The following is a 25740-nucleotide window of genomic DNA, read 5'->3' as shown; positions in this document are numbered from 1 at the left end:
CACAATGACTCAACAGAATATATATGACTCCATTACTACTCAAGAAGAGATGCTTTGCAAGAGTGACACAGCATATACAGCAATCGGTCCTGGGGGAATGGGAGTTTACAACAATGTCTATGTGATGGCAGCTGGTGAAAGGGGGGGAACAAATGTTCAGACTTTTATTCAGAAAAATGTAAATAAAAAGGACAAAAGGAAAATTGAATCTCATTTGTGGGTGTTCACTTAATTTATATCAAATCAACCTTTTAAAAGAGCGTTGATTAAAAAACACGTTGATTTACTGAAACCCTGTTGAAACTCAATGACACACTCACTACTCAAGCCAAAATATTGCAATGCAATGGATTCGATGAGTTACATTTTTCAGAATAAAAGTCTGAATATTTGGTCGCCTGCCGTCTTGTTCCCCCTTTCACCAGCTTCCGTCACGTATTCGATCCCATTCGCACGTTTCGTCCACCTGGACGTTTCATCACACACTGTCACACAGCTCAGGACAAGCACACAACGCATGTGACTGTTGCCAAGCAATCGGCCCCACAATGAGATACAAATGAGCTCTCTGCGACAACAGTAGCAGAGTGAGTCCTCCTGGAGTCACATGACTTCCAAGAAGCAGGAAAAGTGAGAGTGAGCAATCCCATGGTGGACCTTTGCCCATTGTGACACTCTCTCTCTCCCTCTCTCTCCCTCCCTGCCCAAACAGACACATGGGAAACCTAAGCCAGGGAGAACAAAGACTGCTTGATCCATGGGATGCCACTGTTCCTGAGGCACATCACTCTCTCTTTTTTTCTCTCTCTCTCAGTCCTAGTATAGTCTAGGCAGCAGCAGCAGCAGGAGCGCTGGGAGAATGAGAGAAGCGGTTGAGCAACCCATATAAGGAAGGGCTGGGTTCCCTCCAGTTTTAATCAAACCTCTCCCGTCTCCTTTAGTGGAGCGAGGAACCTTGCCAGGGAGGGATTGATTTAGTGCGGTGAGATGTGGGTAAATAGAATCGTTTGTCACGCTCTCTCCTCTTTTACTTGAGTCGTAGTATACCCTACATCAGGGGCAGAAGTCGGTGACAGAACTGCTCCATCAGCTGTTCATCCCGGAGCCAAGCAGAAGTTAATGAATGTGTAGGGGCTTTGTGGTCGGGGCAGGAGGGGGGGGGGGGGGGGGTTATGGATGTTTGTGGCTTCAACGGGGCATATACAAGCCCCCCTCCCATGTTGCAATCGATGTTGGGATTCTCACCGCAGCATTCAAGACTCTTGAGTATGAAGGGGATAGATTTCTCACAACTATTTACTCCCTCACTTAATCCTCTTCTTGGTTGCTGCTGAAACCGAGGTCGGACGGGTACTAAAGTTTAAAAAACACCGACCGGGTTACAGAAACCTTTACAGTTGAATTGAGGGGTTCACTTTATTTATTTTGATAGAATGAGTTCACTTCCTTTGGCCCTTTTTAAGTAGCAAGAGAACACAGAACATAGGGTTCATTAATATGTCCCCCCCCCCCCCCCCACCCCTCAACATTTGTCATAGTACTGTTTTGAAAGACATCCGTTTTTTTGTCCTCGGGTTGATAAAGCTAACTTGAAGCATTTCAGGGGGATTTTACTGTATGAATCACCAGAGGGAGAAGTAACCTCCTTATGGTGGAGCAGCTTTACTTCAGAGAGAGAGAGAGAGAGAGAGAGAGGCCTGCTCTGTTGTGTGGTGTGGTGTGGCTGAGAAGATGAAAGGAACAGCTCTGAGCCTCTTTTGGGGCCCTATTCAGCAGGCTCTGTTTAGGCTGCCTGCCTGCTAGCTAGCCCCGCTAACCCCCTGTGGTAATTAGCCACACTCTCAGCCTCTTCTGTCAATTTCAACCTCCTCTTACCAGTCTGCCAAGTAAAAGTAAACACCGAAAATGATTCCCGAAAAGAAGAACAATTCCCGAAAGAATAATGCGTTACTCATCCTAGCGTCATTGTGATGTAAGGGATTAGAATGCGGGTCGTCATTCATGCTTCCAACAAGTCTTACAGTGCCTTATAAACTACGCTCTAACTAAAGTGTTTAACCGTAAAACCGCTGAAGTGAACTCCTTCATGTCTTGTGTGTAGTCACTGAGTGATTTGCATACTCATCGCTGTACTGTAGCAGAGTAATACTACAGGTGTTATTAATCTTCGGGATGCTGCTGGTATAAATGGATTGACCTGAACGTTTCGTCCTCTCTCCCAGGGTCGACCTACAGCGTGTTGTCTACCATGCCGTCTGACTCGGAAAGCAGCAGTTCTCTCAGCAGCATCGGTGAGTGTGGAGCTCACAGTGTTTATTACTCACATTCATTCAAAAGGTTTTCAGGAACGTTTTTTTTTTTTAATGCAAATATGATGTGTGTACGTGTGCGGTTTGTTGTGGTTGTCTTGTTATGATGTATGCCAAAGAACTGACCAGCATGGGTGTTATTTATGCTCCCCCCCCTCCCCCTCCCTGCTGTTTGAGTCTCTCAGCACATGCATGTGCTTAGACAGATGTGAAAGGATTTACCACAGCAAACCCCCCAGAATGGTTTTATTTAGCCGTTCTCGGGGGGGAGAGAAGGATTTCAGGGCTGAGCAGGGCTTGGACAGCAGGAGCACCGCTCCACACAGTAGTGAGGCCCGGTCAGCGTGGCCCAGAAAGAGGACCGTTGCTTATACAGCATCTTACTCATATAAACACGGCAACAAAGGCTGTTTAAAGGGACACGTCACCATTTTTTGTTGTTCTTACATCTTTGTTCTTGTGTTATCTGCAGCACCATACTAGTGTAAATATACTGTATGTAAGAACTGCAAATATTTGCCTTTTCCTTTCTTTTCTTTTTTCTTTGTTTCTATGGTCTGTTGTCGAAAAAGAAAAGACAAAAGCTCTGAAGGAAATTATCCCATACTTAATTGAAAATATTGAATTAATTGATTTTCAAAAACCGCAGCCACAAACACACTCCCACTGGCTGGAAACTCATTATAGTTTCTGAAAATAACTGAATTTATTCATAATAGAAATTTAAAAGAAAGAAAAGAAGCTTGTATCCCCAATGACATCATAGGGAGTCATTTCCTTTGGACCTGTGCCTCATACCTCTTTGAGTACAGAACGTGTATAATGTGTTTTCACAGATGTAGACAGTGCTCTGGGGCTGGAGGTAATGAATACAATGGGGAAGTATTAATAAATAAAAAAGGGAATAACGGCCATAGCAGTGATCTAACCGATTACACCTAGATGGAAAGGATGAGTCACGGATAAAAGAATAATATGATGCGCACACACACACACACACACACACACACACACACACACACACACACACACACACACACACACACACACACACACACACATACACACACTCCAAAACAGGTGCACTTCCTGTTGAGTTTAGATAGTTTGAGTTAGTTTTTCGGAGAGTGATGTCATATCATACGATCACATTCACAATGACCTGATACAAAGTCATCCTATTGCACGGCACGCTAGTTGTGAATACGTCAGAAGAAGATCAGACACACACTGTGAACTTACTTGTTCTTTCTGAATACTACTTTATAGCTCACTAACTGCCAACGAATTCCGGAACACTCACCACCTAGAGTGTTCCAAGTGTTATATGTGGTGTTAAACTAGCAACAACACTTTGATTGGCTACAAAATGAAGCATCATCATTTATGCATTTCTTGGTGAATTAATTTGACCGTAGCACTCTAGAATGTTGACCAATTCGGGCGATTTTATTCACCCTCGGCACCAAATGAGTTAACCTCTTAAACTCCATGCCCTATTTTGACTCATATCCGCCTTAGAAACAGCCCCCAAACTAAATTGCGTAAAACATTCCAAATGTGATGACCAGATGCAAAGGCAGGATGCCATTGGATACGTAACACCTTGAAGTCTTGTGTGGATATGCTCGGATCATATAGTTGAAGAATAACATACATACTACACATCACAAGGAGATAAAGTCAACAATTAAGAATGAAATGAAAGCATGACTCCCTGGAGCTTGACCTCCGACCTTCCACCTTCCTGGGTCGTTGGCGTGGACCGAGCCGAGGAGCTCTAGCCATTAGTGACGTGCTGACACCCACAGGTACAGCCTCCTCCCCCCCTCCCGCCCTTATGGAGAACCGGCAGATGAGTGAGAAGATGGAGACGGTCCTGTTCCAGCTGAGACAGGTGACCCGGGAACGGGACGAGCTCCGTAAGCGCCTGGCCCTCTCCTCCCCCGGGACCACCTTCGACGACTGCAGGTACGTACCGTGTGTCGCACTGATTTTTTAGTTGCAGTCACCACTCTTGTATTTTATGTTTTCAGTTTTTATTGGTATTTATTTTCCCCTCCTAAGACCTCTTCATCCCCTCTACCCCCACGTACAGTTTCTCTTTGTCAATAAAATGTAAAAAATAAATTGAAAAAAGAACGTAATTCTTCCTAGCATAGATGACCTTTTTTTTGCGAGGACTGATGTATAGACGGTTCACTTAATTCACTGACGAATGTATTTTGATTCGGAAACATTTTAATTGTTGAAAATCTATGACACACTCGCTAGTCAAGCCAAGTATCGCAATGCAATGTGTTCTGTGAGTAATCCCCACTACTACCTATACTATACTATTTACTATATACTATACTACTGAATAAAAGTCAGAACATTTTGATTGGTTGCCGACTTGTTCACGCTGTCACCAGCTGCTGTCACACGTTGGTGCGTCCTTGGGTTACGGTCATATCAGAGGTGACGAGGGCAGGAACTCACCGCTGTCTATGTATTATTATTATTATTATTTTTTAAGTTATTTTTTCTGAGTGGGGCAGTCCCACTCATATTTTTCATTTTTATTGACAGTTACAGTGAAGATTTAGACAGGAAGGATGGGTGAGAGAGAGAGGAGGGATGACATGCAGAATATGTCCCCCGGCCGGAATCGAACCGGGGACCCTGCGGTTACATGGTCAACGCTTAACCCGCTACGCCACCTAAGTGCCCCAGACATGTATTATTGATACAATGTTTCTGTCACGTAGACCTTTTACATTTGAGACATTTAGCCTTTATCCAAAGCGACTTACAACAAGTACTTTTGTCTGAAATAAGTGAATCATCTATCCATCAGTCATCATAAGAAAAAGAAGTCTATGCTAGGAGCCAAGGGCCATCGGCAGTCACAACGCTAGAAGAAGGAAGGATTATTTACTACGTCACTAAAGGGAGGCCAGCCTTGGGACGTTCTGACACCACCCAGTCCACTTCAGTTCATGCCACTCTTTGTTCCCTGGCTTTTTGCCACTAGCCATCGCAAACATCACTTGTGCCACTAGTTTGAGTTTGAAAGCCTCGAGGGAAAAAGGGTTCGCGGTTGTTGTGAGAGGGGCTTTTCTGAGATGACACGTACATCATCGCTGCACCATGTCAAACTTGGCCCCCCGGCGGTTAACAAAAACTCCCATGTCAGAGCAAAATTGCGTCTATCTTTCGTCATGTAGCTAAGTAACTCTGTGAAAGAAGAGGCTGACATCCAGTTTTATGCTACCCTCCCCAATCTCGCCGTTAGGCAGACGCTCACGCTCCTGTTTTGTGTTTTGTAGTCATTCCCTCCTCTCCTATCTCCCTGGTGGCGTCTAGATGTTGTTGTACGCATCACTCACAACCCTTTGTTTTGTCTCATCCGTCTCTCTCTCTCTCTCTCTCTCTCTCTCTCTCTCTCTCTCTCTCCCTCCCTTCTTTTAGCATCGTGACTGTCAATGGCCCCTGGTCCTAGCATAGATTACTTTTTCTAGCGATGACTGATGGATAGATAATTCCCTTACTTAGACAAATGTACTTGTCGTAAGTCGCTTTGGATAAAGGCGTCTGCATAAATGCATAAATGCCATAAAATGTAAATGTCACTTTCTCTCTCTCTCTCTCTCTCTCTCTCTCTCTCTCTCTCTCATGTGAAACAGGCCCAACTCCAAAGCGGGTTACGACTACGAGAGACTGAAGTTGCAGTGTATGAAGGCCATGGCGGACCTGCAGTCCCTCCAGAACCAACACAGCGCCACTCTGAAGAGATGCGAGGAGGCAGTGAAGAAGGCAGACTTCCACCAGTGAGTAGAGCAGAGTGGTTGGTGGAGTGAGCCGGGCTTGGGCCCCATCAATATTTCAATATTTCAGCGCTCAGTGCTTTTTACGATCGCGTGCTCACACAATGAGCCGAGGGTGGTTTTCCCTTGTATTACGTCTCTCTCAGGAGATGTGTGGAGCAGATTGCAGTGAAAAGATTTTTTTTTCCCGGGGGGGTGAGAGGCCAACCCTTTGTACAGTACCGAAAGCTGCTTGGTTGTCCACGGCAACCCTTTTATTTTAACGAGTGTTTTTTTTTTTTTGTCTCTAAAAATCTAAATTCCAAAGTGAGCCGCCGCTTGTGGTCCGTTGAGACCTCGGGACTTGGTGACCGCTCGCTGGTGAGCAGAGGTTGGCCACGGAATTACGCAACGAGAAGCAATGTCCCCCAGACAGTCCGTGGTGGTGGTGGTGGGGGTGGTGGTGGTGGGGGTGGTGGTGGTGGAGGAGGAGGAGGAGGAGGAAGAGGAGGTGGTGGGAGGGTGGTGGGAGGGTGGTGTTGGTGGTGGAGGTAGTAGTAGTGGGGGTGGTGGAGGAGAAGGAGAAGGAGGAGGTGGAGGTGGAGGGGTAGTGGTGGTGGTGGTGGTGGTGGTGGAGGAGGAGGAGGAGGTGGGGGCTGGTGGTGGTGGTGGTGGAGGAGGGGGTGGTAGTGGTGGTGGGGGTTGGGGGGGGGGGGTGTTATGCCATGAACGTAACCCAGCTTGGTCACTCCGTAATCAGGCTCTGAGCACAGGAAGGCCTGGCAGGCCCTGACATCTGGCTCTCTGGATAATGCTGCACGTGGACCATGTGGCTGGTCTGTTGAATAAGCCGGTGCAGGCTGTACCCTGGGTGAGGCAGGCCCGGCATGGTCCATTTGTCTGGTTTAAGGGTGGCATGCACTCACCGAACACTTTACTAGGAACACCTGTACACCTGTCAACAGTCAGATTCAGATTCAATTGACATTGTCATTGGCAGAGTACCGAGAGAGTATAGAGACGATGAAACGCATTCGGCATCTAACCAGATTGGCTTTTGCACTTACAGATATAGCCCATGCTGGTGGAGGTGGTGTAATGATGTGGGGAACGTTTCCTTGGCACACTTTGGGCCCGTTAATACCAATCAGTCATCACTTGAATGCCACAGCCTATTTGACTATTGTTGCTGACTATGTGCATCCCTTCATGGACGCAATGTACCCATCTTCTAATGGCTACTTCCAACAAGATAATGCACCATGTCACAAAGCAAAGGTCGTCTCAAACTGGTTTCACGAGCATGACAATTTTCAAAGTTCAGTGTTCTTCAGTGGCCTTCCCAGTCACCGGTTCTGAATCCAATACAACACCTTTGGGATGTGGCAGAACGGGAGATTCACAGCTTGAAAGTGCACCTGAAAAATCGGAAAAATTGTGTGATGCAGTCTCGTGGACCAGCATCTCAAAGGAATGTTTCCGACATTTTGCGGAATCAACACCACAAAGAATTGAGGCTGTTTTGAGAGCAATGTAGTATTTAGTATTAGTGTTCCTAATAAAGTGTCAGGTGTGTGTACTGTCTCCATAGTGGAAGGAACCAACAGCTGGCTGCAGTCCAAGCAGACAGATGAGGGATTACGGCCTATGTTTAAGCCTCTCTATCTCCCACCATTTGTGTTGGTCGCAGCAACACTGTTTACTACTGTGTCTGCTCTGCACCCTGCCCGTTTTTGGAATGAAAAACAATTGTGTCTAGACGGATAGACCTCTGGGAGTCCTAGACCTTTTCCATTCCTTTTTGAGAACATTTTAATTATTTACCCAAGAGTTTATTTCATTTTTTGACAACTTTGCATACTGATGTTGAAGCTTGGTGTGGATGTGCTTACTGTTGCCACACAGTAGCAGAGTAACAGGAAGTACAGCACATCCATCAGCCAAGAGTACTTACATAATGTCTCTTCCAGCACATATGTATTATATATATATATATATATATTATATATCGTGTGTGTGTGTCTGTGTATGGATGTATTCCACTTATCATGACATCGTTTGTCTTCTTTTTTCTGCGTTTTCTTTCTTCGTCAGGTAAAGGTGTGTGGTGCCATACAGTAGATGAAACTAACCCAGTAATAAACCGAATGCGTGTGCGTGTGTGTGTGTGTGTGTGTGTGTGTGTGTGTGTGTGTGTTTCCTCCAGTAATAAACCGAATGTGTGTGTGTGTGTGTGTGTGTGTGTGTGTGTGTGTGTTTCCTCCAGTAATAAACCGAGTGTGTGTGTGTGTGGTTCCTCCAGTAATAAACTGTGTGTGTCTGTGTGTGTGTGTGTGTGTGTGTGTTGTTCCTCCTCCTCCTCCAGTACGCTGCACAGCCGTGTGGCCAGCGAGCAGGCCCAGGTGAAGGAGGAGCTGGAGGCGGTGCGGCAGGACAACGTGCAGCTGGTGCGGGAACACAACCACCTGAAGCAGACCTGCGAGGAGCTGCGGAGGCTGCACGACGACGACCAGCGAGACGTGGCCGACATGCGGCTGCTGCACCAGCAGGTAGGCCACCAGTGGACGCGTGCATGCACACAGACAGACAAGCATGCACGCACACAGACAGACAGACAGACACCCAGACAGGCACACACACACACCCAGACAGGCACACACTCACCCAGACAGGCAGACACAGACAGGCACACACACACCCAGACAGGCAGACACACACACACACACACACAGACAGGCACACACACGCACAAGCAGGCAGGCACACACACACAGACAGGCATGCGCGCACACACACACACACACACACACACGCATGCACAGACATGCAGTCAGACACACACACACACACACACACACACGCACACACACACACACACACACACACGCATGCACAGACATGCAGTCAGACACACAGACACACACACACACACACACACATGCTCAATGGAGTTGCTGGGTCTTTAGGTCACTAGAGGGATTAGGCAGTACTAGATTGTTAATGCGGTGAGCAGCAAAGTATTCGGTTTGAGGCTGTGAAACCACTTCCTATGGGGAGGAATTTCTCCTCAGTCGTGTCAGTTGGCTCAGCGACATTGTTTGCGTGGAACAGTTCTATTCCTCCTCCGACCCCTAATGAGATTCAAACACCCCCGCTGGATTCTGACATTTCAGACAGCTTCTACGTCGCCCATTAGTTCCAGAGAACACACACATCATTAATACAGATAGGGAGTGTGGGGGAGGGGGGGTCAGACAGGCTCATTTCAACATTTGTCAGAGCTATCAGAAACCCTTTCACATAAGACAAATGAGCAAAACTTGAGGTAACAATTGTGTTTCCTGTCATTTCCGCCGCTGCCTACGTTTGTGTTCCTGCCCTCATTAAGGCTGAGCCGGATCATTAAGAGGCCTGCTCATACTAAGACTAACATGATCATGGGGAATGGCTTCTACGCCCCGTCTGATAAGCCGGGTGTGCTAAGGCGCCTTGCCTTGCCTTGTCGTCTGCGTATGATGAGCTCATGACATTTATTAGCTGAACTGTTGTCGAGCCGCATTCAAATAAAATAAAAAACGACAACATTCAAATTAGCCCGACGATGTCAATTCAAATTAGGCTGCCGTCGTGAGTTATGTCGAGGAATTCTCACGAGCCGACATGCGACGCGGGCGGCCTGTACGTGCAGGAAATGCAGAACGGCGCGTGGCTTTATCTCGTTTGAAAGCTTTCCGTCATGTTCCTTGTCTGTTCAAGTTCAGTTCAGCTGCTGTGAGAGAAAAGGTGTCAAAAATCAATAAGTAATACAGGAATAAATAGTCCTTCATCCAGCGGAGATGGATGCTGGGAACGGCCGTCTCGGGCCTGGTTTCACCGAGAGACCCGGTTCCTTAACTTAGCTCCGGGACCGGGACCTTTCTCTGCTAAGCACCTCGTGTCACGAGGGTCGTTTGACAAACTGTTCCAGTGTCGGATTTCGAAAACACCAATTTCCTTTTAATCTGTCGCTACTCACCAGTTCTCAGAAAACAAGAGTTGCAGTCCAACTCTCTCTGAACATGAAATCCTTTTTTGGATTTTTATGACGCACCGTCTGAATACAGTCCGGAAGCGTTCCAGTCTGGTCTGCTTGATAAGGGAGTCATAGGGCTGCTTTCACAAACAGGGCTTAAGCCTAGTCCGGGATTAAATCACACTTGTAATGTAAAAATCTCCATTGAGGATGCTTTTTAGCCTAGGATTAGGGCTTAATTCTGCCTCCATGAAACCAGCCCAATGTCATTCCCGCGGTGGCTCTAGAGACGAGCGTTGTGTTTCTGACAGGTTGGATGAGATGCTCTGTACGTGTCACGCATGGCAAGTCTCGGTACGCCGTCCACCGTCTCGTGAAGGAGAGAGAACAGTGTAGAAAGTACAGGAAGGAGGGAGTCACATGGTGTACCGTGTCATCAGTGAGATTGGGCCTGCCCATACTGCAGAGCTGCTGCCTGGACCAGGGATGAAGAAAGTGAATTGAATTGATTTGTTGGAGGTTAAATACAATACCAACCAATACACTGTCAATCTCATGCAAGGCAATCATTTATTAAACCAGGCCACTTATATTAGGACCTGAGAAAAATAGATCACTGTGGAAAATCTTCTACGAATTCTATTACTGATTCTACTGCTACTACTACTGCTACTACTACTACTGCTAATTCTACTGCTACTACTACTACTACTGCTTCTGCTGCTACTACTACTACTACTACTACTACTACTGCTTCTGCTGCTACTACTACTACTACTACTACTACTACTACTACTACTACTACTACTACTACTATTCCTGCTACTACTACTACTACTACTACTACTACTACTACTACTACTACTACTACTACTACTATTAATTCTACTCCTACTAATTCTACTACTGCTACTACTACTAGGACTAATTCTTCTACTACTACTACTACTAATTGTACTGCTACTACTATTACTGCTACTACTACTACTACTACTACTAATTCTACTGCTACTACTAATTCTACTGCTACTACTACTAATTCTACTACTACTACTACAAATTTGACTACTACTACTACTAGTTCTACTGCTACTACTACCACCACTACTACTACTACTACTACTACTACTACTACTACTACCAATTCTACTTCCTCTAACGATGTTTACTCACCTCTCCTCCAGGTGATGAGGGAGGGGTCGTCGGAGATCCTCAACAAGCTGTACGACACGGCCATGGACAAGCTGGAGGGCATGAGGCGGGACTACGAGGCGCTCCGGAAGCGGTACAACGAGAAGACGGCCAATCACAACACGGACCTGAGCCGCCTGGACCAGGCGGAGGAGGAGGCGCGGCGCCTGCAGAAACAGACGGACGTCCTGATGAAGCAGAGGGACGCCGCCATCCACTACCAGCAGCAGTACTCGTCCTCCATGAGGAGGTAACCACGTTACCACGACGACGACACACGCGCGCACTTACACACATATATACATACACACACACACACTTGAAGAAAGTTAACTGTCAAGCCACAACTACACACACACACACGCACCCACACACACACACACACACACACACACACACACACACACACACACACACACACACACACACACACACACACAGATACGTGCTTGAAGCAAGCATCAAAATGAAGGTTGTAGATGCTCCTTAGTTCCCACGTTTTCTCTGTGATGTCGCTGTTTGTTTATCAGACACTCTATTTTTAGCCGCCTGATATCTTTTTAGTTTGGCAGAAGACTCAAGTTATCTTGAGCTATCGGTCATACGCCTTTATTAATAACATAAAAGTCTGCCTTGGAACTAGAGTCCATTCTTCAATCTGTGCTGCCTCTCTCTCTCTCTCTCTCGCTCCCTACCTCCCTCTCTCCCTCCCTCTCTCTCTCCCTCTCTCCCTCCTCCTCTCTCTCCCTCCCTCCCTCTCTTGCACCCTCCCTCTTTCTCTCTCTCTCTTGCTCCCTCTCCCTCTCTCCCTCCCTACCTCTCTCCCTCCCTCTCTCTCTCTCTCTCTCTCCCTCCTCCTCTCTCCCTCCCTCCCTCTCTTGCACCCTCCTCCTCTCTCCCTCCCTCCCTCTCTTGCACCCTCCCTCTTTCTCTCTCTCTCCCTCTCCCTCCCTACCTCTCTCCCTCTCTCCCTCCCTCGCTCTCCCTCTCTCTCTCCCTCCCTCGCTCTCCCTCTCTCCCTCCCTCTCTCTCTCCCTCCCTCCCTCTCTCCCTCCCTCCCTCCCTCTCTCCTTCCCTCCCCTGCTTCCCTTCGGGCAGGTTCGACTCCACCCAGCAGGAGCTGTCGAAGGCGGCGTCCCAGAACAAGGAGCTCCAGCGGGAGACGGAGCGTCTGCAGGCGGAGGCCACGCGGCTGAAGACCCAGCAGCTGAAGGCGGCCAAGGACTGCGACAAGTACAAGGAGGAGCGCGACTCGGTGTTCAACGAGTACCGGCTGATCATGAGCGAGAGGGACCAGGTGATCAAGGAGGTGGACAAGCTGCAGACGGGCCTGGAGGCGGCCGAGGCCAAGCTGAAGGACACGTCGTCGGAGAGGCGCGTGGCCGGCGAGGAGCTGGAGGCCCTTCGGCAGGTGAGACGCCACCGCACCCCGGGCTGAGGCTGTGGCTCAGGAGGGTAGGGAGGGTAGTCTAACGATCGCACGGTCGGCAGTTCGGCGGTTCGAACCCCGGCTCGGCCACGTGTCGAGGTGTCCTTGGGCACTGAACCCCCTAATTGCTCCAGGGTCGCCGTCTATGGGGGACCCCTTGCCTAGAGCGTAAAAATACAAAATTCCAACAATTGACTGTTGATTGCATGGCAATAAAAAAAAGATTATCTTGTCATAATGTTGGTGGGTGACCTATCCCTGATGATATAGTAGCGTGTTCAAGCTCACCAACTGCCAAAGCATTACCGAACACTCCAGAGTGCCGATAAAGTGTTTTATCTGGTATTTACCTAGCAACAATACTGTGGTTACATCATACATTGGTGAAGCATAATCATTTATGCATTTATGCCTTGGCACTCTAAAATGTTGACAATTTAGATGACTTGATTCACCTTAGGCACTAAATGAATGAATCATCTCAGATTATTAATCTATTCAGGTTAGTTTGCTAGCTTTAAAAAAAAATAGAAAAAAAAGAAGAGAAACACACATTTTGCATATAACAAAACGGCGTTGATATAAAATATCAATGGATGAATGTCTTACCACTGCAGGTACTTATAATATATTAGACATAATGTCATCATCTCGGTGGAACCTGTGGAGATGGATAATGTAGTAGTGGATGAGTTGGACTGGTGATCAGAAGGTCATGAGGTCAGGAACACCACCACTAGTGTGCCCTTGAGTAAGGCACTTAGCCCTAAGTTACTCCAGGGAGACTGTCCCTGTAATCTCTAATTGTAAATTGCTGTGGCTAAATGATTACAAATGTAAATGTCTGACTGTCGACTCCTGAAGGAGCTGGGCTCGGCGCTGGTGGACCGGGACCGGGCGATCTGTGAGAAGAGCGAGCTGCTGGAGAAGTACTGTCACGAGGTGAAGGACAAGGCGGAGGCCCAGAAGGAGCTGAGCCAGGCCTGCAGGGACATGGACACGGTCCGCGAGGAGAGGGACGTGGCCCGCAAGGAGAGGACCGAGGCCATCATCCAGAGAGACCAGCTGCTCCGAGAATACTACCAGGCCAGACAGGTGAGACCCACACCACACACACACGCACACACACACACACACACACACACACACACACACACACACACACACACACACGACTACCACGCCAGACAGGTGAGACCCACACCACACACACACACACACACACACACACACACACACACACACCATACTACCAGGCCAGACAGGTGAGACTTACACCACACACACACACACACACACACACACACACACACACACACACACAATACTACCACGCCAGACAGGTGAGACATACACACACACACACACACACACACACACACACACACACACACACACACACACACACAATACAACCAGGCTGGACAGATGAGACATACACCACACACACACACACACACACACACACACACACACGCTGAAATGCTGAATTCACTAAGGAACATCATAGAGCTTTGTGGTTGGTGTTCAAAGTGAGTTACTCTGTCATTACTAAACATATAGACTGATGCCACCCTGCCACTGTATCCCTAGACACTATTATACTGTAGATCTGAATGGATTTGGTTAGGTGGAACTTTCCTCCAGTTTGTAAAATGTTATACTAGGGATGTAACGATACACTCAAGTCACGATTCGATACGATTCACTGATTCATACTGGGTTTAAAACGAGACTGCAGATAAATTATGACTGAAAAATATTATTTGATTTTATTTCCTCGACAAAAAGTACAAAATACTGTATTTCCATAAAGAATCCCTTTTTTTCTCTGAGGTAGGGTATAACTACGATAGGGTAGAACTTTGAACAAGCCAAGTCAAAAGTAGATCACGCCCTCTGATGTTAACCCTATTATTAATTATTAATCAAACCTTCCGCCTGGCTATAAAAGTGTCAGACAATGTCCTAGGAGTAAGTGCTTTTGCCGCTTTTTCCAGGATTACTTCAGCTTTCAATATACGGCATTTATTTCATTTATCAACTATATTACATCTGTCCAAGAAAGTTGTGAGCCTAGGGCTTTTAGTTTTTTTTGTTTTTGCCCTGTTTTCTCTAAGAATGTCCAGGCGTTGTCGGGCCTTTGTGGAACTCTCTGAAGCAGTTCCTCTCTAGCTGCAGACACAGGCCCACATTAACTCTTCACACTGCCAGGGACTGCTCCTTTTGCAGAGTGCACTGTCATCGCCCCATGCGGGCTCTCTGTGTTTTGCCTTTTGGGTGGTTTGGTAACCCTAGATGATCTTTCCTGACATTTCACACATGTGACATTTGACATTATGTACACAAACTCACGAAAGTATAAAAACACAGCTCGACCACTAAAATATGCTCGCTTGTAATGCTGCTTCCCTCTTCAATTCTCCTCAGCTCTCCATAAGCGTTGTGCTTTGAATTACCGTAATAACCCTATATGTGTAGAAAGCGCAGCTTCTCTGCTTTCAGGAACTGCTGGAATGTTTTCAATAGCACATATAGTTTAGGAACTACGGTAAACAGAGAACAATGCGTGTGAAATGCTGTCTGCTGTTTTTAAGGGTTAACTGAATCGCGATACTCTTTTTCATCTCACCGATTTCAATCATCCCATATTTGTATAGATAATGAACTGTCTCACCATGCATTGTTGCATCCCTACTTTATAGCTCTCTAATCCTTTCAGATCTAGTGTCTAGAGAAAGTAGGGTATATGGGTTTGTTTCCGCATCGGGTCGTAATATAAGTAAGTTAAAGCTGATAGAGTTTAGAATATAGTTTATAGTTTATATAGTAGTTTATTCCCCCTATAGTCACTATAAAGTTCCATTGTCCGGTCCTGTCCTGTGTCTTCCTCCTCCTCTGAATTCCCTCGGCTGACGACCAGTGTTCTCCACTGCCTACACATCTGTCCCGCCAGCGTCCACACAGCAGCTCTACAGAACGGCTTTTCTCTCTCTTAAAGGAGAAGAAGCGATTGTTGTTTTGCGTTAGAAATGATCCGTGATGGAAATCCTCTGCATTAGGAAATTACCAGCAATTAAAGTGGAAAGCCTCCTCAGATGTTGACACACAGCGGGTATTAAAATCTCTGTGGCGGCTGGACTAAGCGATCCATTTATTCCAGCCAACGTAAAAAACAGGGAAATGTAATGGAATTGATTTGGCCGGGATATAACTCACGCTCTCCCTCCTAACTCACGCTCTCCCTCCTAACTCAGGCTCGCAAACCGCTTCCCAGGAATACACTGTTAAGCTTTTAGAGAGACTAAAAAACGAAAAGCTCTATTTTTAAAATGGTCCCGCCTGTTCTCCAGCCGTACTGGTGGCATAATCCTCTTGCCCATAAGACTAAGTGTGTGTGCGCGTGTGTGCGTGTGTGTGCGTGTGTGTGCGTGTGTGTGCGTGTGTGTGCGTGTGTGTGCGTGTGTGTGTGCGTGCGTGTGTGTGCGTGTGTGTGTGTGTGTGTGTGTGTGTGTGTGTATCTGTATCTGTATCTGTGCTTGTATCTGTATATCACGACTGCAGAGTCACTGCACCTTAGCAGTCCCTCCTGAAGCCTCCCCTTCCTCCTGTCTGTTGTTTATGATACACTTTATTTTGTCAGGTCTCATATCCTAGGTTTTAATGCTATTGTTGTTTTATCTCGACCGAGTAATAGTTTCTATTTGATTAACGTTTTTTATTGTAGTAAGTCGCTTTAGACAAAGGCGTCTGCTAGATGCCCTAAATGTAAAATGTAAATGTGTGTGCATGTGCGCGCGTGTCTGTGTCCGGGTGTGTGCGTGTGTCTGTGTCTGTGTGTGCCTCTGTGCCTGCCCTGTGTGGCTTGGCACCTGCTTATGTAGGGCTAGAGTGGCACTACAGGTAAAACCGCTTCATCGTTAAACTGATGTCACCTCCTCTCTGGTTCCTAATTATCCGTCCAGAAACAAGACTCTGCCAACCTGGACATGGAGCGGGCGGGCAAGGAGATGGAGATGCTGAGGAAGCAGTACGAGGCCATGTCCCAGGAGCTGAAGGAGGCCACGCAGGAGGCCGAGGTGGCCAAGTGTCGACGGGACTGGGCCTTCCAGGAGAGGGACAAGATCGTGGCCGAGAGGGAGAGCATACGGTAAGGAAGGAAGTGACATGTACTGTCTATCGGAAGAGGAACAACCGAAGACAAGAGATGTTTAACTCACCAACTGCCAAAGAGTTTTCCCGGAAACACTCACCACCCTAGAGTGCCGAGTGTACTATGTGGTGTTTACCTAGCGACAACACTTTGATTGGCTGCAAAATTAGGCATCATCATTCATGCATTTTTTGGTGAACAAAGTCACCCGTGGCACTCTAGGCTGTTGACATTTCGGGCTGACTTTGTTCACCCTCGGCACACAATGAGTTTGCGCTCGCGTCTTGACCTAAAAATGTCACGGAATGTTGGCGAACATCGAATCACTTCTAAAATAAATAAAAAATACATTTGACAGGATTTTTGAGGTGTGTGTGTGTGTGTGTCTGCCTGCCAGGACGCTGTGTGACAACCTGCGGAGAGAGAGGGACAGGGCGGTGAGCGAGTTGGCGGACGCGTTGAGGAACCTGGATGACATGAGGAAGCAGAAAAACGACGCGTCACGAGAACTGAAGGAATTGAAGTGAGTCCGTCACTCCTTCATAACCTCTGTCATGTCGTATCTGTCACAAGAATGTGCCCTTCTCTAATAAAACTATTTTAGGTACGGTAAGGTACAGAGAAACGGAATCACACATGGCACTGGTTGTACAAAGGGTTGTGACACTGTGAAAAGCATCATCAGGGATTCTGACAGTTGTGGGATTTTTTGAACCAGCTCTTTGTTGCCACCTAGTGGTGAAACCGTGCATCTTACTCATGAGCTTCATGTTGAGGGCGACGGCAACGTTTGTTATGTAAAAGTGGTGGATACCCTTGTTCTTCTCACCTGCAGGGAAAAGATGGAGGACCAGTTGGAGAAGGAGGCGAGGTTTCGTCAGCTGATGGCTCACAATTCACACGATTCAGCCATCGACACCGACTCTTTGGAGTGGGAGACGGAAATCGTGGAGTTTGAGAAGGACAGAGTAGGTCGACCGTAGTCATTTCTACATCCAGTCTGTCGTGACATCACAACATCTGAAATGTGAACTAATCATGAAGAGGTCATAACGATAGTTTAATCCTCTGTGATCATCTGTGGCTCAGTTGGTAGAGCATGCCGCTAACAGCGCATAGGTTGTGGGTTCGATTCCAGCTGGGACCATCTATACTGAAAAATGTATGCACTCACTGTAATGTAAGTTGGTTTGGATAAAAGCGTCATCTGAATGGCATATATTGTTGTTATGGTGAACTTTCAGGAGGACATGGATTTGAAAGCTCTTGGTTTCGACGTTGCCGAGGGAATAAACGATCCATATGTCCCAGGGGATTGTGGGATATTCGTGAGCAAAGTGGACAAAGGAAGTATCGCTGAAGGAAGACTGAGGTAGATCTCGCTTCATTGTCTTCTTGCTTTTTAAAAACGTTTAGTAAAAAAAACAAAAAAACAACAACACTGATCCTTCGCTCCTTTTCTCAACAGAGTGAACGATTGGTTGTTGAAGATCAACGACGTGGACCTGACCAATAAGGACAGGAAGCAGGTGATGAAGGCGGTGCTCAGCGGAGAGGGAGTGATCAACATGGTGGTCCGACGAAGGAAGTCTCTGGGGGGACGCTTGATCACGCCCATCCAGCTGAGCCTCCTGGGACACAAAGGTCAGCCTGAGAGACGGACGTGTGGTTCTAACGAGACAGCAGGATCAGCCAGAGCCTTTATTTAAATGTTCTTATCTTTTTCCCCTTCGCATTTCCTTATGCCCTAGCACGCTTCGGAGGACAAACGCGTTTGTTTTATTCATGAAAACCGACCGCATTATGCAAGACATGAAATACAAACTACACAAGGAAATAATGAAATAATATAAAGGATTTTTTTTTTTAAAAACCATGCAAGATGTTCATTATCCAACAGAGATGTCCATCACTAGATAAAAAGAGGGGATATAAAAATGTGGTGATAGAAGATATTATTACATTATTTCTAGAATTATATCAAATGTGTGTGCTGAAGATGTTACATATCTTTTGAAGATTTGAATGAGTGTGCTGCTTTCATTTTTGCTGCAATTTCCCTTTGATTATACAAGTAAATGTGTGTGTGTGTGTGTGTTGCAGACAGTGGTGTTTGCCTGGAGAGTGGTGTGTTCGTGGCTGCCGTAGCCCCAGGCAGCCCCGCGGCCAGGGAGGGCTGCCTCACAGCTGGCGACAGGTTGATGACTGTAAGAACCTGCCTTTTACTGCCTTCAATAAAAACATCCAGACGCTGGCTTTACCTAGTATTTGAAATCACTTCAAATACTGCGTTTGATTGATTGTGAGTCGGCCCCGATTACGTGTGATTATGTGTTTGGAAACCACAACCCGAAAGGCCCTCTGGCTCAGGTGAAAGGTGACCTGTGCTGCCCTCTAGTGTATTTACGGTTTACGGGCGCTTCAATTAAATTCGGCCTCTCTTTTTGATGACCCTCCAGATTCTTCCCACTAGTAATTTCCCCCCTCACCGTGATCTTAATTACATTCCATAACAAATTAATTAATCTCCTCCTTGTATGCATATCGCCTTTGCGCAAAAGTTTATTAATCCATAAATCATCTCCCAGCATTTTGAAGTGAAGGACCTGGGCCTTATCACAATATTTGGATATGAAAGTGTGACCTCATTTCCTTCTGCAGATAAACGGAATTGCACTAGATAACAAATCACTAAGCGAGTGTGAAGCTCTGCTACGCAGCTGTCGAGAGTCCCTCAGCGTGTCTCTCTTGAAGGTGAAGTGTTCCCTTATTTATTATTTATCATGTATTAAATGTTGGAATACCTTGAGCTGATCATAGTAGAGCGTATTAGAAACCCGCTGTATCCATTTGAATTGGTTAATCGGAATAATTCGAATGACTTCCTGGAAAAGTCATTCTATGTTGTATATCATGTACTCTGATTAGCTGAGGTATTCATTCCCATTTCTGTTGCGTCCTCCTGTTGCTTAGTTAAGTCTTTTGTTTTGTGTTTTCCACACACAGTTCTTCCCGCAGAGTTCCTCCGGGCTGAGTATTTTCGAAAACCTGAGGGATTCCGAGAAGAGCTCTAACTGCCGCCTCCACTCCTGTGAGGTGCACGCCAGGAACTGCAGGAACTCCAAGCACAGCAGCTCCACCCAAACAGACATCTACTACCCAGACACGGGCGGGGACAGGGGCGGGGACAGGGGCGGGGACAGGGGTGGGGACAGGGACAGGGGCGCAGACAGGGGCGGGGATAGAGACAGAGAGGGGCACAACGAGAGGGTTGACGCTGTCGACGGCTCCCTCTGCCAACACAAGCCCTTCTCCAGTAGCTCCCTCCACTCCCGCTCCCTCTCCCACCGAGGCGGCGGGGGGGTCCCCCCCTCCTCCCAGTCCCAGCACGGCCCCCCCCGGCCCCTCAGCCCCCCCCACCCCTCCGACGTCCACCAGGACTTCTGCTACAGGAGGCAGGAGCAGCACAACAGCCGGCGACCCCTGACCTTCACCCCCGTGACCGCCGACCTCATCGCCCTGCAGACCACCCTGGACAGGGACAGGGGACCCCCCCAGGAGAAGCCCAGCGGGGGCACGTGGCCCAAGGTCATGGCGGGCGGCCCCGCCGCGGGCACCGAGACCGCCCAGCTCTCCATCTACAAGAAGCCCAAGCAGAGGAAGTCCATCTTCGACGTGGACACGTTCAAGAGGCCCGAGACGCCCTCCAAGCTGGACTTCCTGTCGCTGACCCAGCTGCCCAAACACGCCCCGCTGGCCTCCAAAGCCACGGAGGGGGCGGGCCCCCCGCCGGGACAGGCCCCGCCCACGCCGCCGGCCAGGAGCGACTCGTTCCGGTTCAAACACCGGCAGCAGAACAGCTCCGCCTCCGACTCCACCATCACCACAGGCACTCCGCCGACCACCCCGGCCCAGCCCCCCGCAGGACCCCTGGGGAGCAAGCTAGAGGCGGCTCTGGAGGGCCGAGGGGGAGGAGGCGGAGGGGGGGACGACGGGCAGCATTACTACACGGAGAGGGGAGTGGAGGGAGAGGGGAAGCCCACTCCCAGGAAGTCCTGTGACGAGGACGTGAGCCGACAGAGGCCAGAGGAGAGGGACAGGGACAGGGAAAGGAAACGGTACCGGCCTAAATCCGCCCCCGCGCTACGGAGGAACATGCCCCCCCTGACCCCGCTGCACATCCCCATTCCAATGCAGGTAACTTCAAACCACTCTAAGGCTTCTTGCTTTGGTCGTTGTTGTTAACAATCCTTATGACGACGTCATTGATGTGTAGCTGGCTGATTGTGACGGCTTTGCCGCCTGTTCCCGTGTGTAGGTACAGAGTTACTCTAACGACGACCAGTCTCCAGAGCCCGTGGACTTGGTACGCTTCTCCCCGATGCGTTCCCATCGCTACAGCATGCCCTTCGCACCCCCGGGGTACAGCAGCACAATGGCCGCCCGTAAGTCCCTCTCTAACACCTACCGTTGTCACGAGTACTGAAATATGTGACATATGTGACGCCGGCTGGCGAAAGGGGGAGTGTCTCGCTAATTCATTTCGCGCAAATGAGCAACAGTTTTAGGATCACTAAATACTTAGCATTTGTGAATTGGATTCATATTGATGTTTTATGAACATTTTATGATGTGCTTAACATGCAGTTAGATGTTTGTAGCAAAGTTGTTTTTAGCGCTAGCCTACTAGCAGCTGTTTTGCCTGTGTTGACTTGATTTAGAGCTATTTGGTTTGAGGTGTAGCAACATTCAAACAAGCATCTTCAATTATTTTCAGATTTCAATGTATGACACGTCATTTGAAAGCTGAATAACGACATCGGACTAGTTATTCCCCAAAACACCAGCTGCTGTCACATATATTCGTTTTGTCTCAATACATAACGTTGCTTTTAATAATAATCATGCATTTATTTTGTATAGTGATTTTCCCAGTACTCAAAGAGTGCATTTCTTGGAGAGAACACGATTATGTACTTTCTATGCTCTTATTTTGCTCTCTCTCTCTCTGTCTTTTTTTGCATGAATTTGGTGTGTTGTCTTCTTCTTGCTTTATGAAAATTGATCCGTTTACTGTTTTGGACACAGACCCCCAACACAGAGGCCTGGCGCCCTGCCCCGCAGACCCCCAACACAGAGGCCTGGCCCCCTGCCCCGCAGTCACGGCTGTCATGAGGAACCCCGTGTACACCGCCTGGAGTCATGAGGTCCACACCATCAACAACAACAACACCCCCCCCCCGGTGCCCCCCAGCCCGGGCAGCCTTCCACACCCACACCCCAGGTTAGCCAATGGCTACGCGCCTGTCCGTTTTTCAACGCCGTCTTCCTATTGGCTTAACGAAGGCCAGAGTCTGGCGCCGCGTCGGCCCTGACGTGACCTGACCTCTGACCTTTCACACATTTGGGGGCAGGAAGAGTGTCTGGGAAACGAGACTTGCGGGCGGAACGGCGTAGTCGGTCTGATGAATGTGTGTTGTCACTTCCAGTCCGCAGCACCAAGGTCGTCTGAGCCTGGACCTGAGCCACAAGCGGTCTGGCGACTTCGCAGCAGAGCCGGCGCCGTCGCGCTGCCAAACCCCACACAGCACCAACTCCCTGCCCTCCAGCGCCAGACTGGGTCAGTAACCGGACCTGCCAATGTCATCAGACGTCACTGTGGACTGACTACTATCAGCAGAAAGATGGGCTTGGATTCATTGGACATATATAGGGCCGGTTTCACAGACAATGCTTAAGGCTTAATCCTAGGCAAAAAAAAAAAAGCATCCTCAATGGAGATATTTGACATTGAAAGTGTGATTTAGTCCCAGGACTAGGCTTAAGCCTTGTCTGTGAAACCAGCCCGTTATGTGTTTTCTTTATAAGAGAGGATGATGTCTTGAGCATCAAAAGTCATGGAATGTCATAGAATGCACAATAGATGTGTATATATACACTACCGTTCAAAAGTTTGGCGTCACTTAGAAATGTCCTTATTTTTGAAAGAAAAGCACTGTTTTTTTCAATGAAGATAACATAAAATTAATCAGTAATACACTCTATACATTGTTAATGTGGAAAATGACTATTCTAGCTGCAAACATCTGGTTTTTTATGGAATATCTACATGTAGGTGTATAGAGGCCCATTTCCAGCAACTGTCACTTCAGTGTTCCAATGGTACATTGTGTTTGCTAATCGTGTTAAAAAACTAATGGATGATTAGAAAAACCTTGAAAACCCTTGTGCAATTACGTTAGCACAGCTGAAAACGGTTTTGCTGGTTAGAGAAGTTGTACAAATGGCCTTCCTTTGAGCTAGTTGAGTATCTGGAGCATCACATTTGTGGGTTCAATTATACTCTCAAAATGGCCAGAAAAAGAGAACTTTCATATGAAACTCGACAGTCTATTCTTGTTCTTAGAAATGCAGGCTATTCCATGTGAGAAATTGCCAAGAAACTGAACATTTCCCACAACGGTGTGTACTTCTCCCTTCAGAGAACAGCACAAACAGGCTCTAACCAGAGTAGAAAGAGAAGTGGGAGGCCCCGGTGCACAACTGAGCAAGAAGACAAGTACATTAGAGTCTCTAGTTTGAGAAATAGACGCCTCACAGGTCCTGAACTGGCAGCTTCATTAAATGGTACCCGCAAAACGCCAGTGTCAACGTCTACAGTGAAGAGGCGACTCCGGGATGCTGGCCTTCTAGGCAGAGTGGCAAAGAAAAAGCCATATCTGAGACTGGCCAATAAAAGGAAAAGATTCATATGGGCAAAAGAACACAGACATTGGACAGAGGAATTGAAGGAGAAGTGTTATGGACAGACAAATCGAAGTTTGAGGTGTTTGGATCACACAGAAGAACATTTGTGAGGAGACGCAGAACAAGTGAAAAGATGCTGGAAGAGTGCCTGACGCCATCTGTCAAGCATGGTGGAGGTAATGTGATGGTCTGGGGCTGCTTTGGTGCTGGTAACGTGGGAGATTTGTACAAGGTAAAAGGGATTTTGAATAAGGAAGGCTATCACTCAATTTTGCAACACCATGCCATACCCTGTGGACAGCGCTTGATTGGAGCCAATTTCCTCCTACAACAGAACAATGACCCAAAGCACACCTCCAAATTATGTAAGAACTATTTAGGGAAGAAGCAGGCAGCTAGTATTCTGTCTGTAATAGAGTGGCTAGCGGAGTCACCAGATCTCAACCCCATTGAGCTGTGGTGGGAGCAGCTTGACCGTATGGTACGCAAGAAGTGCCCATCAAGCCAATCCAACTTGTGGGAGGTGCTTCAGGAAGCGTGGGGTGACATTTCTTCAGATTACCTCAACAAATTAACAGCTAGAATGCCAAAGGTCTGCAATGCTGTAATTGCTGCAAAGGGAGCATTATTTGACGAAAGCAAAGTTTGAAGGACAAAATTATTATTTCAAATAAAAATCATTATTTCTAACCTTGTCAATGTCTTGACTATATTTTCTATTCATTTTGCAACTCATTTGATAAATAAAAGTGTGAGTTTTCATGGAAAACACGAAATTGTCTGGGTGACCCCAAACTTTTGAACGGTAGTGTATATATACTGTATATTGGCATGTTGGATATTCAATACTCTATCCCTCTTTCGAAAGAGGTGTGTTACTGACTGTTATCTGTTCTTGGTCTCGACAGGTTCCTCAAGTAATTTGCAGTTTCGGGCCGAGCGCATTAAAATCCCCCCGACCCGATATCCACGCTCTACGGCCGGGTCTGATAGAGGTAGGCCTGCGTTTCCTGCTGCGCGCGTGGCTAAGGGTGCCACGGGTGTCTTTATACACCAGAAATGTTTATGTTATGACGCTTCATTTTGTAGCCAATGAAAGTGTTGTTGCTAGGTAAACACCGCATAGAACACTCTACGTGGTGAGTGTTTTCCGGGAATTCTTTGGCAGTTGGTTAAAGCCATCTCCGTTTCAAACATGAGGATAAACTGTTGATCAATTATGAACGGCGTATTATCAATGTTTCATGTGTCACCGTCTAATGAAGTCTGCATGGATGAAGTACTTTGTCCAAATTGAATTATTCACCGTTTATTTTGACAGTGTTGGCCTGAAACGTTCCCCTCTCCCCTCTGATAGGCTCCTTGTCCCACTCGGAGTGCAGCAGCTCGACTCCGCCCATGTCCCCCGTCAACATGGACACTTCCTCCTATGCCAGCAGCCAATCGCAGAGCTCCATCTCCACCCAGCCCAGGATATCAGTCAGCCCTGCTCCGATAGGAGACAGGCGGAAGGATAGGTATGCCCCCCCCCTTCCCCACTCCCCCCGAGGTGATGGCTATGAAAGGGCACCGGTTGTCTCATCAACCAATTGATGATGGTGGTGTGCCGTATTTTCCCTCTCCTCTGTACTTTACCCTGCTACCATCCTGATAGAGTCCTTGTCATGTAGTAACTGCTAGTGTGAGTCATGTCCTACATTTATCAGTAGCAGACTCCAGATTATCTGTCACTGTATCTCCATCTGTCTGTCTCTCACCTCCTACCTGTCGTCCCTGCTCTCTCTCTCTCTCTCTCTCTCTCTGTCTCTCTCTATCTGTGATTTTTCTTCCCTCTCTGCCTCTCCTCCTGTCGTCTCCTCTCCAGATATCTGTTCCGTAACAGATCCTATCTCAGGCTCCCTCTGGCCCTGGTGGCTAAGCCTAAGTTGAGGTTCTGCTCTTTAAGGAGCTTAAGGTTCGTTCTAACACAGAGAGTTTCGTCTTCGACCTGCAAAGTTTTGTCCCGTTGTGCGTTCGAAAAAACACCTGATCTCAAGTCCCCGAGAGTCATTAACACTTAAAGTGTTAGTGCCTTTAGTGTTCTCTCTTTGAATGTCTGCGAGGCTCTTTCA

At 47.5% G+C, this 25740-nt stretch overlaps 1 protein-coding gene across 1 annotated transcript in view; it reads left to right on the top strand.

Moving 5' to 3' along the window:
* LOC308168019 (disks large homolog 5-like) overlaps positions 1 to 25740 on the top strand; it is a gene marked incomplete at both ends in the record, with an annotated part of 45818 nt that overhangs the window by 4367 nt on the left and 15711 nt on the right. The window contains 21 exons of the mRNA XM_080542497.1: positions 2223 to 2291; positions 4127 to 4280; positions 5978 to 6121; positions 8463 to 8646; positions 11294 to 11550; positions 12399 to 12711; positions 13594 to 13824; positions 16695 to 16879; positions 17280 to 17405; positions 17718 to 17850; positions 18127 to 18254; positions 18351 to 18526; positions 18986 to 19089; positions 19544 to 19636; positions 19889 to 21079; positions 21201 to 21327; positions 21971 to 22166; positions 22372 to 22502; positions 24538 to 24624; positions 24987 to 25146; positions 25494 to 25583. Of these exons, the coding sequence (XP_080398623.1) occupies positions 2223 to 2291; positions 4127 to 4280; positions 5978 to 6121; positions 8463 to 8646; positions 11294 to 11550; positions 12399 to 12711; positions 13594 to 13824; positions 16695 to 16879; positions 17280 to 17405; positions 17718 to 17850; positions 18127 to 18254; positions 18351 to 18526; positions 18986 to 19089; positions 19544 to 19636; positions 19889 to 21079; positions 21201 to 21327; positions 21971 to 22166; positions 22372 to 22502; positions 24538 to 24624; positions 24987 to 25146; positions 25494 to 25583 (4279 nt within the window). The remainder of the gene's footprint in view (positions 1 to 2222; positions 2292 to 4126; positions 4281 to 5977; positions 6122 to 8462; positions 8647 to 11293; positions 11551 to 12398; positions 12712 to 13593; positions 13825 to 16694; positions 16880 to 17279; positions 17406 to 17717; positions 17851 to 18126; positions 18255 to 18350; positions 18527 to 18985; positions 19090 to 19543; positions 19637 to 19888; positions 21080 to 21200; positions 21328 to 21970; positions 22167 to 22371; positions 22503 to 24537; positions 24625 to 24986; positions 25147 to 25493; positions 25584 to 25740) is intronic.

The sequence above is a fragment of the Nansenia antarctica genome, assembly GCF_963989245.1.
Source record: "Nansenia antarctica genome assembly, chromosome: 11".
Taxonomy (NCBI): Eukaryota; Metazoa; Chordata; class Actinopteri; order Argentiniformes; family Microstomatidae; genus Nansenia; species Nansenia antarctica.
The sequence above is the reverse complement of the archived record's forward strand: the minus strand, read 5'-3'. Positions and strand labels throughout refer to the sequence as shown.